The sequence below is a fragment of the Calliopsis andreniformis genome, chromosome 4 (genome assembly GCF_051401765.1).
Source record: "Calliopsis andreniformis isolate RMS-2024a chromosome 4, iyCalAndr_principal, whole genome shotgun sequence".
Taxonomy (NCBI): domain Eukaryota; kingdom Metazoa; phylum Arthropoda; class Insecta; order Hymenoptera; family Andrenidae; genus Calliopsis; species Calliopsis andreniformis.
This window is the reverse complement of record NC_135065.1, coordinates 9,552,046-9,564,482: the sequence shown is the minus strand read 5'-3', so window position 1 is coordinate 9,564,482 and position 12,437 is coordinate 9,552,046. Positions and strand designations below refer to the sequence as shown.

At 37.4% G+C, this 12,437-nt stretch overlaps 1 protein-coding gene across 1 annotated transcript in view; it reads right to left on the bottom strand.

The window, feature by feature from the left end:
- Positions 1-12,437, bottom strand: part of Pino (protein pinocchio) — a 66,868-nt gene that overhangs the window by 196 nt on the left and 54,235 nt on the right. The window contains exons 3-5 of the mRNA XM_076376874.1: positions 8,915-8,987; positions 4,205-4,336; positions 1,310-1,439 (exon numbers count right to left, since the gene is read on the bottom strand). Of these exons, the coding sequence (XP_076232989.1) occupies positions 1,310-1,439; positions 4,205-4,336; positions 8,915-8,987 (335 nt within the window). The remainder of the gene's footprint in view (positions 1-1,309; positions 1,440-4,204; positions 4,337-8,914; positions 8,988-12,437) is intronic.

Sequence of the window (12,437 nt, the reverse complement as noted above, 5' to 3'; positions counted from 1 at the left end):
GTGAGTCGCGTAACTGGGACCCTGGGATTTTCTTTCAACTATTTGCTGCGTGAAAGGGTGGCTCAAAGGAATGTTGTTTGTGGTGTCGAGGGATTGTTTGAAATATTTTGTCTTATTATTACTAGTGGTGAATTATGAGGCGTCTGAGGAACCCTTTCTCAAGGGGATGTTAAAAGGAGAATAAAAGTTAGCAAAAGGTGATATAATTGAGAATTTAATAAAAATCCGAGAAAACTTGTTAAAATGCATTACTTTTTCTTCTAAAATGTATAATAGTCCTCTTTGTCGTTATGGAAAATTTAATTTTTAATTTTCGTTTTATTCTGAATTCCTCCCACGATTTGTCAATTTCTCGTTAATTATATTGAACATACACTGAATTCATAACCAGTGAATTGGATCCTCCTGTTAATATCTTCCAAAGCAGTGGCTTTCAAAGTAAGCGCTACCGCCCCTTGTGGGCGTTTGAATTATCGTGTGGGGCGTTAAGCACTAACGCAGTGCACGTGGGCGGAAGAGGAAAGCAAATTTCGAAATGCACGTATTTGAATTATATAAAACATACAGCAATTTCTATTTTCATAAACTGAAACTCTGAATAGAAATTCTACATGAATTTTTTGCACATCTAAGAAACCTTAAACACACCATTTTCCATGAATTTAAATGACATTAATTACGTTCCATTTGCTTTTATATTATCGCGCATAAGAGACTCCCATTAGTATCGTAGCAACAGTTATCCACTCAGCAAAGACGCTACATGAAAAGTCCATTGTTGTAACCTGATATTAAGCCGAGCATTATCGACTGTTTTGCGCGACCGACTTTGTTCGACCTTATCACGAAACAAGGCAGCAACTAATCCAACCTTCGTAGCAGCGTAGAAGATAGGTATATTCTAAATGTCATTTGCGAAATCAATAAGGACAAGCTGTCGTACTTATGGCCTTACGCCTTCCAAACAGCCATTAATCTCGTTCATCTTTGCCATGAGCTAATGGATTACGCTTTCAGCTTGTTTTTATAGACTACAGAAATTTGTTTATGTAAGGAATGAATTACTTTTTTCACTAAAGCTGGCTAAAACTTTTTGCACGTCGCTAATGAATTCTGATGCAACTGATACGAATGGCTACATTTTTCCTTGTTTCTTCATCTCCTATATTATCATCGACGCAAAAGACTCGTGACCTTATGCAAACAGGAGAGTCAGGCGGATTCAAGGAAGTGCTGGGTTGATCGATAGATTCTTCACGATGTTTGCTTGGGCGCAACTCTGTCGCGGGGGGAAAGAATGGATATTTACCATGGTGAGGTCGCGTTTCCACGCCGTGTGGCAACGTCCGTCGCAAAGAGGGCACGGTCGTTGAAGGGAATAACCACCACACTCGCTGCAGTCGAGGGAGACGTGTTCTTCACTCCACGATACTCCGCATCTGTAAATTGAAATAAATAGGCTATGGTTAGAAAACATGTCTAGTAGCTTTTCTCTTTGAATGATGCGCATGTCACGATATGTCTATGTACGTGTACAATACAATAGTACACTGCTGTTTCGATGCAAGCTTGGAATCGATGAAGAGTTTATAGAATAGAAATTTTTAGGGGTGACTCTAGGTAGTTTGAGGCTTCATTTCAGAGTTATTTTGTGTTAAATGAAAAGCCAGTAGAATAAGTTCTGAGCCAGACATATAGAAATCAGTAGAATAAGTCTTGAAAGAGACACAGTGAAATCAGTAGAATAAGTCCTAAGTCAGACACACCGAAATCAGTAGAATAAGTCCAGAGTCAGACATAGAAAAGTCAGTAGAATAAGTCTCGAGTCAGACACACCGAAGTTAGTAGAACAAGTACCGAATTTTAGGAATTTTCTTAACAATTAATAACTCGAAAAAAGCCTCAAACGCAATTTCGTCTATCTTCATTTTTATCTTACTCTAGTAAGTAGAATCATCTCTCAAATTTTCTGACATCTACCCTCGAACACCCTATACATCATTATTATCTATAAAAAGTTTGTATCCAGAACTTATATACGTTTTATTGCAACTCAGCAGCGTAAAAGTAAACGTTGTACAGTATGATAATAGTCGTCTAGTAACCCGTGTCTATAATTACGAGAGCAGAATGTGGAAATAATTGCAAAACCGATAGGTTACGGAAATGCCTTAAGTTCAACCACTGTGTACTGCTGCTTCGAACGAGCTCTCGAATAATCTTCCAATCGTTTGAAAATATCCCAGACCATCACCATCAACTTCCTATTCAGTGTCAGTGTCAACTGGATAACACGTATAATAGTCATTAGAGAAAACTCTCAGTTGCAAAGGGAATCCCAATAATATGGACTGGCAATGGTACAAGACAAATAGCTTAAGCCAGATCTGCAACGTGCGTCGTGGGCCACAATCGAGGGCGCTTGCACGCGAGCAGAATAGGGATTATTGATTAAATTAGATCACGCTTCGCTATGGTTACACCGAAGCCTACAATAGAAGGCGAAATTTAGATAACGCGCAAATTCATTCTGGAGATTTATATTTTAAGATTGTGAATGATGGTCAACTTTTCTGCACCCTCTTCAAGAAATACTTCTTCCGAAAGTTTAAGCTTCAGAGTTCAAGTAATTTGCAGAATTAACATTTTTTTAGAATCAAACAATTTCATTCTTTTCTTTAGAACTCTGGAGTAGTATTTTTCTTACAGCTTAAGGCCACTAGCGCAACAAAAATACTAGACGATTAGACCCCATTCGATCACACTTGCCTATGTTCAGCGACGATAAAAAAAAAGGAATTATTCTCGTATGACAATGCTTAGTCAGCAAAACTCTGAATTACACATGATCATCTGTTAATACTCAATCGAGTAACGGCGCAGAACAAGATTCTATTGAATCAATGAACCCAGAGAACAACGGAGAGTTCGAACTGGATTCCTCCGCTTAATACGCGTCCGACGATGTCCGACATGAATTTAATCATCGTACCAGCGGATCATATCGGATTCTATTCTGTCCGACGTCTGGTCGAGTTCAAGTTTGCGCAACACATGAAACCGTTCTCATGATACATACGTGGTTGTGCGTGTACATTCAGCTTAAATGATATTCTTTCTCGATACGACCCTACTAAGTGCGCAGTTAAGGTAGCACGTTTTTCCCCTAGAATTAAGACAAATGTTCTTCTCCGAGTAGAATCGTCAAGCAGTAAATCTGAAAGTGCTTTCTACTGTAATTTTTTATATAAATGAATTCTGATAAAGTAGGTTTTTAGATAATTTACCTATCTTGGAAATTAAACTTCTTTAAAGAGAGAAACTAATTCTTTTGTGAGAAGTAGAGTATATGAGGTGATCAGTTTAGTTGGAAGCCCTCTGAGTGTTGGTAATATTTATTGCAAATGCTGTGGGTATTGTAAGTGCTGTTACATTCAGAGGGTTTCCAGGTGAATTGATCACTCTGTATGTGTTGTAGTCGACGAACAAGCTGGTTGATAAACAGAGACCAATGAAAGGAGTCATACAGGATTGCTTTGTGATTAGAAGCCACCAGGCCAAGCAGACGATGTAATTATTCGTTGGCATAAAAAATTATATAAGAAGGGTTGTATGAAGTTAATTTTGGCAACGTGATAAGACAAATCCACTGAATTTTGTATGTACAATCAGCTTTGCTGCTTTCCTGGCTTATCTTAATTATCTTTTTATCATTCAAATTTGGCTACTTCATTCCTGATTCATCCACACTTGAAACAGCAATGGAAAATTTCTAGACCCGAATTTTGGTGCTTGCTACCTGAACACACTTCACTAAAACTTCAACACTTTTCTCTTTCCTTTAATCTTACAATAAATTAGGTACTTCAGACAAAAGTTACTTTAGAAACAATCAACATGCAGAACAAAACCAGAGGAATTTCATTCTTCGCAATTTGTACACCTTGAAAAATAACCGAGCTTTTAATCTAACACAATCCTTTTTAGAAACTGAAAATCTTATGTCCACGTGGAAAGAAACCAACGTGACAGTCGTTTCAGCATTTAAGTGTTCCCTTTTGTCTGTCCATTCCATGTCTGTAAGTCTAGTAATTCTATAGAACAAAACCAAAAACCTTTTGAGTCACCTCAATAAGCTCGTCAGAAACAGCAGCCTGGCGACATAGAAACGAGGGGAAGAAAGGAATCGTGCCGCGAAACTCACGTGAAGCAAGAGTTTAGTTGAGCACGAAGTTCCTCGATCGTAAGGATCGTGTCCTGGTATTGAGGATGGGATCCTTGGAGGCCATCGTCAACGCTCCCGCACGAACTGTGGCAGGACAAAGAGATGTTGCTCCTGTGAACAGAAACAGAGATCACACATTAATTTTCTGCAACGAAATTTTTCAGACATATTCAAGTAAAATATTTTAGTTCGATAATAGCATATTATCGTTTATATATTAAACTAAACGATAATATACCATTCGTTATCACCCTTGGTTTCAGACTGGCAACAAATTTACAATTTTAATACCTATTAATTTAAACAGGTAATCGTTAAATAAATTATTTATTCTATAGATATTATTAAAATTGCCAAGATAAGAACACATACACGATACGAAAAATGTAAATATGGCTTGCATAATAGAGGACAATTGCACACAGGAAAAAAGCTTCGGTGGAAAATAAAAGTAATCATCTTTTCGCAGAACAGGTTTAATATTGTATAAAACAGTATGCCTGCAGGGGATCCAAATTTAAATTAACTTTGAGGAACTGAGAAAAAATAAAAGAGGCGATGGTAAAAACCAGGTTCATGGTGAAGACATTAACAGGAATCGAGATTCATTTTAAAATACTTTTTTAATATATTGTTTATTGGAGAATACTGTTCGACCCTTGCATCTGCATATTTACGAGAGAATTTCTAGCAATTTCGATGAATATCAGAATTCTCAGCAATTTGATTTTTAATTGTCAAACGAGTGTAAGTGCAAAATAAAGCAATGTTCAATAAAATTCCAGAGCAGATTGTTTAAGATATTCGCGATCGACAACAAAGTCTCTTATCAAGAATCATGTGCTAACAATTCGCAGAGCGATTAGAGATAACTGCTCAAAGACGCCTCGTCTCTCCTTCGATTCAAAAGACTCGATTCGAGAAGGTCACATCTGTCCAAGGAGGCAGTCCTTGAACAGATTCGAGCATTCAACCCGGAAGAATTCAGAGGGAACCTGTTCTTTTTTCCCTCTCTTTCATCGTGGCTGTTATTTAAACTTTTATGAGCGATCGTCGTAATTACAAAACGAATTATACAACTCGTACACGAGCGAAAGAAATTATATAACGAGTGCTCATGAGCACGAAAGAACTACATATAAAGAAAAAAAAATGTGGAACAAAAAATGAATTGGTAGCTACGAACACTATGCACAGCAGGAGTTACGAAGTTTAAAATATTTATTCGTTGTGAGCTCATGTTGTTTAAGTACTTTCGTGCTTGTAATTACTCTCATTTTCTTTACTTTTACTAACTAACGTTAAGTAACGCAAAAGGAATCTGAAAAACGTGTATCTCCCGCGATATAAGCTCGTTGCTACTGATGAGTCACGAGACTACTGCAAGCAAACATTGTGTTAGTATTTACTATGAATTCCACTCTGGTATTCGAGGAATCTTCTACAAAGTATGTGAATTAATTCAGCGTCGCTCGTAGCCACTTTAAATTCAAATATGCCGCCTTATGACACGGTTTACGTAATCCATCATTTCATATAACGTGGCTGATAGACGCTACGTCATCCACCAATATCTAAAATACCAATTTCCTTTGAAAAATTAAGAGGCTCAGAAGAGAAACAATTTATACTTCACAATTTTTCTAAAGAACACATTCTAGTGCTCAAATACAAAAATGAAACTCATAAAAATAAAGCTATTAATAATACCAAAATAATGATAATCCATTAAATAAGAATTACAGGTGCAAGAGAACTTTTTCTCTCCTCAGAGAAGATAAAAAATAAACCAGGTTTGTTCTCATTACAATCCTCTAGATCATTCTTCTATTCAAGGAATACGAAGCTAGAAAAATGTTGGCATTTTTGTGACTCAGAGTCTGGAATCCAGCGATCGGCGCCTATCGACGCAAGCAAACTGATCGCGTCGCGAAAAAAAGAGGACAGGAAAATCGAGAAGATAATCGAGGTCATTCATACACAACATGTCAGCCGATAGTGATCGAGCAAGGATATCAGCTGGAAACGAATTCTTCCACTAGCTTATCGCGCCTCGAACTGCGCGCCTCGTGATCAGTAGCCAATAGAAGAGATTGTTCGATGGTGATGGAGTCGAGGGGAGCAGTAGAAACGAACAGGAAGGAGGAAGACCTGTTAAGTATGAACCTCTATGCACGCGTAATAGACGTCCATGTGTCTGTGTATGTGCAGATATGGAAATCAGAAAGAAAAACGTTCTTTTCACGTGACGATAACGTGGACCGAGCACTTAATGAGTGGCTCATGCGAGTTTCGCGCGCGTGTGCGAAAGAATGACGCGATAATCTTGGAACCAGACTGGACTGCTTTTTTCTAGGCTAATGTACGCCTGCGTTTTCTGTGTTCAAGGAACTTGGGAGAAGAATGGACAGGCTGATGGGATTCGTGGAAAATTCGAGAGAATTCATAGGCTATTCCATGTCTTTTCATTTTTGTTTTATTTAAACTAATGTGTTCTTTTCAGAATTTTTTAGAGTTCTTTTTAATTAAAGCTTCAATCTAGAGTCTAAAGCCTTGAAGTTCAAATCGAGGTACTAAAAATCTGTTTAAGTCAAATTTAAATTCAAATTCAAATTCAAATTTAAATTCAAACTTAAATTCAAATTTAAATTCAAATTTAAATTCAAACTTAAATTCAAATTCAAATTTCAAATTCAAATTTTCGAACTCAATTTCTGTAATCGCCATGAATAGAGAATCATTAATCACTCAAATGTTTTTCAAATTAATCAAATAAAATCGACGTCCCAAAACTGTCCTCAAACTATCTTTATCTTCAATTAATTTTATTTTATTTTAATGACCAGAACGGTTCCACAGAGGAAGTCAAATTATGTAACTACTTCTGCATGGCTAACCCTTGCACGCACACCACAACGTGAAGTTAACTAACAATGTGCGCGGCGCTCTGCAACGCGGGAGAAAACGTGACTCCGATTCTAAAGGCTAAACCTGTTTCTCTGCCCCCATCTCCCATTTTCTCAGATATACAGCAATTTCGAGAATTTCCGGTTTACGTTAAGCATTAATTAACTGTGATAAAGCTAACGGCTCGACGTGAAACACTTGACTGTGCTCCTGTGAGAGGAACAAGTTCCGCGAACCTGCAAACAAAAGGAAGAGCAAACGAAACTAATTGGGTGCAATTTAAGAGAGTAGAGAAACAGACTCTGTCTCAAATTTGTAATTGAGTGTTTTGCCCTGGAGCACTGAATACATTAGGTAATTATGCTACTAACAATTTTTCAATTAGTGAAACTAACGCCAATTTATTAGTGAATACTTGGATCAGTTTTACTCTCAGGTACAGAATTGTTATTTAGTTATTATAGCTCGCTCAAAACAGTCAGTCTTATAAAATTTATTATTCAAGCAAGTAGCTTGAGTCTTTGCAGGACATACACTACTGTGCATAAGTATTTAAATAAAATTCTATGATACAGTTTTGGCTACAAATCTAATCTCAGATCATTATATGTACAAAGTTTACAAAAATACCAATGAGAATAACATTTAATATCAGTTAGTACAAATAAATAAGTATAGATGTTTCATACATTTCCAATAATATGTAAATGTCCAAATACTTATGCACAGTAGCGTAAAGGGTTAACATGAACATTTATTTTCGTCCCTTCGTCATCCTGGCTATCCTGAGCTTTCCTGAACTATTTCAGAAAACCAGAATAGCTGGTAATCTTGCCTCTGACAGCTCCAGTATACACCCCCAACACCTAACATCTCGAAAAGCACACACACCTGAAATAGTCTCTACATGTAACGTTTCACGAGAACGCGGAAGATTCTATAATTAGATCTAAATGAACGACAGTGGTACAATAGAATCGATTTAAATCCGTCCTCAGTTACGAGACATGACCCAGCACACGCTTTTAAAGCTGTCCTTCGTGGTTTTCTCAGGCGCAGTGGCATCGCGAGCATAGGCGCCACACAGCCACGTGTCTGCATTATGCAAAACCGTCGCGACTTCCACCAATAACGCTACACTAAGAATAATTCTGCGAATCGACCTTTGGATCTCTACCACTGCCGTCTCGAACGTTTACTCGAAGGGCGTGGTAACAATTCTGAGGGACGATTCTGAAGTCCTCGACGACTCCCTAATTCAATTTGATACCAAACCACAGGAGGATGTATATACTATTATTGATCATGTTCTAGCTCTACTCTAATCGCACTGAAGCAAGGTCACTTATAGTTTAAATAGAGGTTTCTAAAAATTTTAATTCAGAAAATTGAAAGAAATATGTCCGAAAAATGGTAAGAACTTGTTAATTGAAGATTTGGATACTTGAATATCTGAAGAGTTAGGAAATTGAGGGGTTGAAGACTCGGGAATTTGAGAAGTTGGAGATTTGAGCAATAAAGAATTTGGGAGCTTGAATATTTAAAGAATTGAAAACTTGAGATCTTGAAAATTTAAATAGTTGAGTATTCAAGAAGTTGTATTCCTTCTTAAAAAGAAAATTTCAAGAATTAAAGAGATAGATATTCTTGGAGCCTCTGATTATCTTCATCTTCATATACTAAAGATTAAGAACAGCTGGACCTCAAACTCGAAATTTAGACACCAAAAAATCTCTTCTCTTTCCTACGTAAACTACAACGAATAAACATCATGATACTCACCCATGGCGAGAAAGGCTCTCAGTAGCAGGCTGCACGGACGTGGTGACAGACATGTTGTTTGGATGTGTTACAGCTGAAACAGAGAAAGAAAGAAACAATTAGTAAGTCGTGTGGTGGGACTGGTGGGTGAAGCAAGGACAGGTGGCGGTGCAGTCCCAGAATGAATTCACGCTAACGAGGACCCGTTCGCGCTGGAAATCCCCGAAGAGTAGGCTCTCGAAGTCGATAGGCAAAGACAGAACGCGGTATGTGGAACACAGAGCGTGAACTACGAAGGACATCCGTGATATAAGTTTCACCCGTGGATCTCACCTTGGCACGGAACGAGCACTTTTACTTTCTCCGTGAAAGAAAGTCGACCACGACCGCGGGACACGCTCTGAATCCCTTATTTTGACCAATCTGAGCCTTGTGGATGCAACAGATTGTGTAACGAGCTCTTTGCGATGAGAGCTGGTCGAGTGCTCGACTATCTCGTGTCTTATAATATTTATGGACTATTTGCGCGTATTAGGTAAGAAAGGCTATTTGATACACATTTTTTAGCTTGAGTAGAATCAGCTCTAGAGTAGAATCAACCCTAAAGTGGAACCCCTCTAAAGTAGAATTTTTATTAACTTCAGGAATTCTTACACCATTTTTTTTTAAACAGTACAGACGCTAATTCAAATTGCTAAATTTCACTACGAACAACCCTAAAATAAGACACGACCCACATCCCTTAAAATTACAACTTTCACCAATCACTGACCTACATTTGGGTAAACAAAACCAAGAACAAAGATTCAAAATTTGTATTCCATTTTACTCCAGAGATTTGGTTTCATTCTCTGAAAAGGATGGACTTCGTTCACTTTATCGTCGCAAAATGCAAAATTATCTACGTCACGTAATGTGACATTGGTCTGTCACAAGATATGACGACTAGGACTTGACGCATGGTAATGAACGTGTTCATGAAGAAACAGAAAGTGGAAAAAAATATTTTACTCGAGAGCAGAAACATTTACAGTTACTTCGAACGAAGGGGCGACGCGAAATATGGTACTGCAATGCATAATTATGAAACGTAACGATGCCGACGCGAGGCTGGGACAGAATGTCAAGGATTCGATTATTGACACGTTGGCAGGGCGCAGCGAGTTTTATTATCTAGCAGCCACGTGTAAGCCTTGATATATTCTTAGAGAACACCAAGGTGAGGAAACAGTGCACATGTCCTCGATGGGGAGCTGTAAGAAACGCGTAGACTCCTATCTTCTATCAGTACCTAGAGCTATGATTCATTGTGATAGAGTTAGCCAGAACATCTGCTACTGATTTCAATTTTCGAGTTACTGTGGAAATCACGAATTTCTTCTCAATTTTTAATAGAATGAATTAGGATTAAAAGAAAGGAAATCAGACTGTTTTATTAGTGTTCACTTAAGCCTTCCAGTTCTGTATTATTTCTCGCTAATCTGTTTAGAGAAGGACTCATTTTCACATACTATTTTTGACAACTTCTAAACTCTAGAAAGTATGGTCTAAAACTTGAAAAGTGACAGTAGTATTAGTCATGTACCAGTTTACTTTAATAAACCAATAAAAAATGTTTCACAAAAAATTTTCCCCCTGATATACCACAAACTAAAGTCCACTTCAAACCCACTCCAAATTATTCAACGTTCTCACTTCAGACGTGTTCAACGATCCTCAAACACAAACAGCATATTCATAAAATCAATTAGAGATTAAACACCGAGTCACAAAAGCTCCCAACACTGGCGCGAGAGCGTCAATTAGCAAGCTTGCAACAAAAGCGAGTGCAGAACAAAAGAGCAGTTTGTATTCTCGCATTTGCCTCTGGACTGTTCCATTCGTTTACGCAACCGAGTGCAATTTCATTGGTGCAAGAAGAAAAGTATCAGGCAGACTCTGAATTTGCACAACCGAGTGCAATCGGACAGTCACGTGTCAGCTCGGAAATAAATGGAGATCCCATTAGTCGTCGACCCAATTTCCTCCATTATCTGTGCACCCACCATCGAACGATGAACCTGAGGAATTAGTTATTAGCGAACGACGCTCTATTCGCGAAGTCTACGATAACGATAACGAGCAGGCTTCCAGGCGTTTCGCGATTGACGTGTACACGCGTATCGAAGAGACGAGTTCGTTTAACGAGTTTTAACACATGCGTCAGCAACCGATAGACTATTTGCATTTGAAGTGTCGGTTTGTTCGAGAACGCTGTTTCAATGGGGAGATAAATGCAAGTGCAAGTCTCTTTGAAAACACTGTTGCAATGGCGAAATAAATGTGAATGCAAAAAATAATTTTATCTTCAATATTTTGTAGATAAATGTTTTTTCCTTCATTTTTTATGACTGTATTTTTATACCATGTGATTTCCATTTTTTAGCCATTTCTGTTTAGTTAAGTTAATGGTACGATTCACTGAATTTTGTTTTCTTCGTAACTCACAGCTGATGGCAAGTTTTACCCATTTTTATGAATATTTTAATAAAATCCTTACTGTTATTGTGATAAGTACTGTCCATATCTTGCATTTGAATTTTTACTAATTTTTGGAAATGTTGCTAAAATGAAACAGTTTTGATTTATTTCTTACTAACGTGAAAAATTGAGTTGACGAAAAAAGAGACCACCAATAAGGGGTATATACTTCTGTGACCTTTCTTTTGAGAGGTATCGCTAATAGAATCGTAAAAATAGGCGAGTCTAAAGATACGCAGAGTATTTTTAAACCATTGTACAAAACGAATGGAATATTGTTTCTATACCTATTCTCTCGTGCTACATTTTCAACTATACATAGCCCTGTGCCTGTAAAATCAATTAAACGACTGCTTTTTATAGACCACAGACCCTTATTCTTCGCAATTGTAATTACCAAATACAACTATTGGAACTTTTGTTTCAGTCATGTTCGAGCTTATCTTGAAACGATGACACGAATGCAAGAAATTTTCGAACAGTTTTAACCTTTCCAAGTTCTATTTTCTAAATTGACGAACTTCTGCATTATAAACGAAAGACTTGAAAGTAGTTACGTTAGTACAAACTAACTCAACGTTACACCTTAGATGAAATTTTCAATGGAGCATAAGCACGACGTCATTAATTTCTCACGAGTTACGTCGTAAGATAATATAATAATAGCACAGTATAATTACGTTATCTAGAGCAGAATCGATGACGTAGTGCGCAGTATTGTTCGTGGAACGCAATAAGATTGTATACCCTAAGAGGTAGCTAACTTCCATCAATATAGGGTCAACATTTACAACACTGAATAGCACACTGGATCGAAATAATGGGAACTCAACTCTTCTCGCAGAAGAAACTTCAAGAGCGAATAATGAATACACGAAACAAGTTTAAATTAAAATAATTTGGAAGATACGAGTATTTTTAGAAAAGAAAGCGATAATATATATTTTACATTCACTTCCTCCTCCCAAATTACTTGTATGAATAAATAATACTCTGAGCCTACACCTACATGCACTTTTATGAA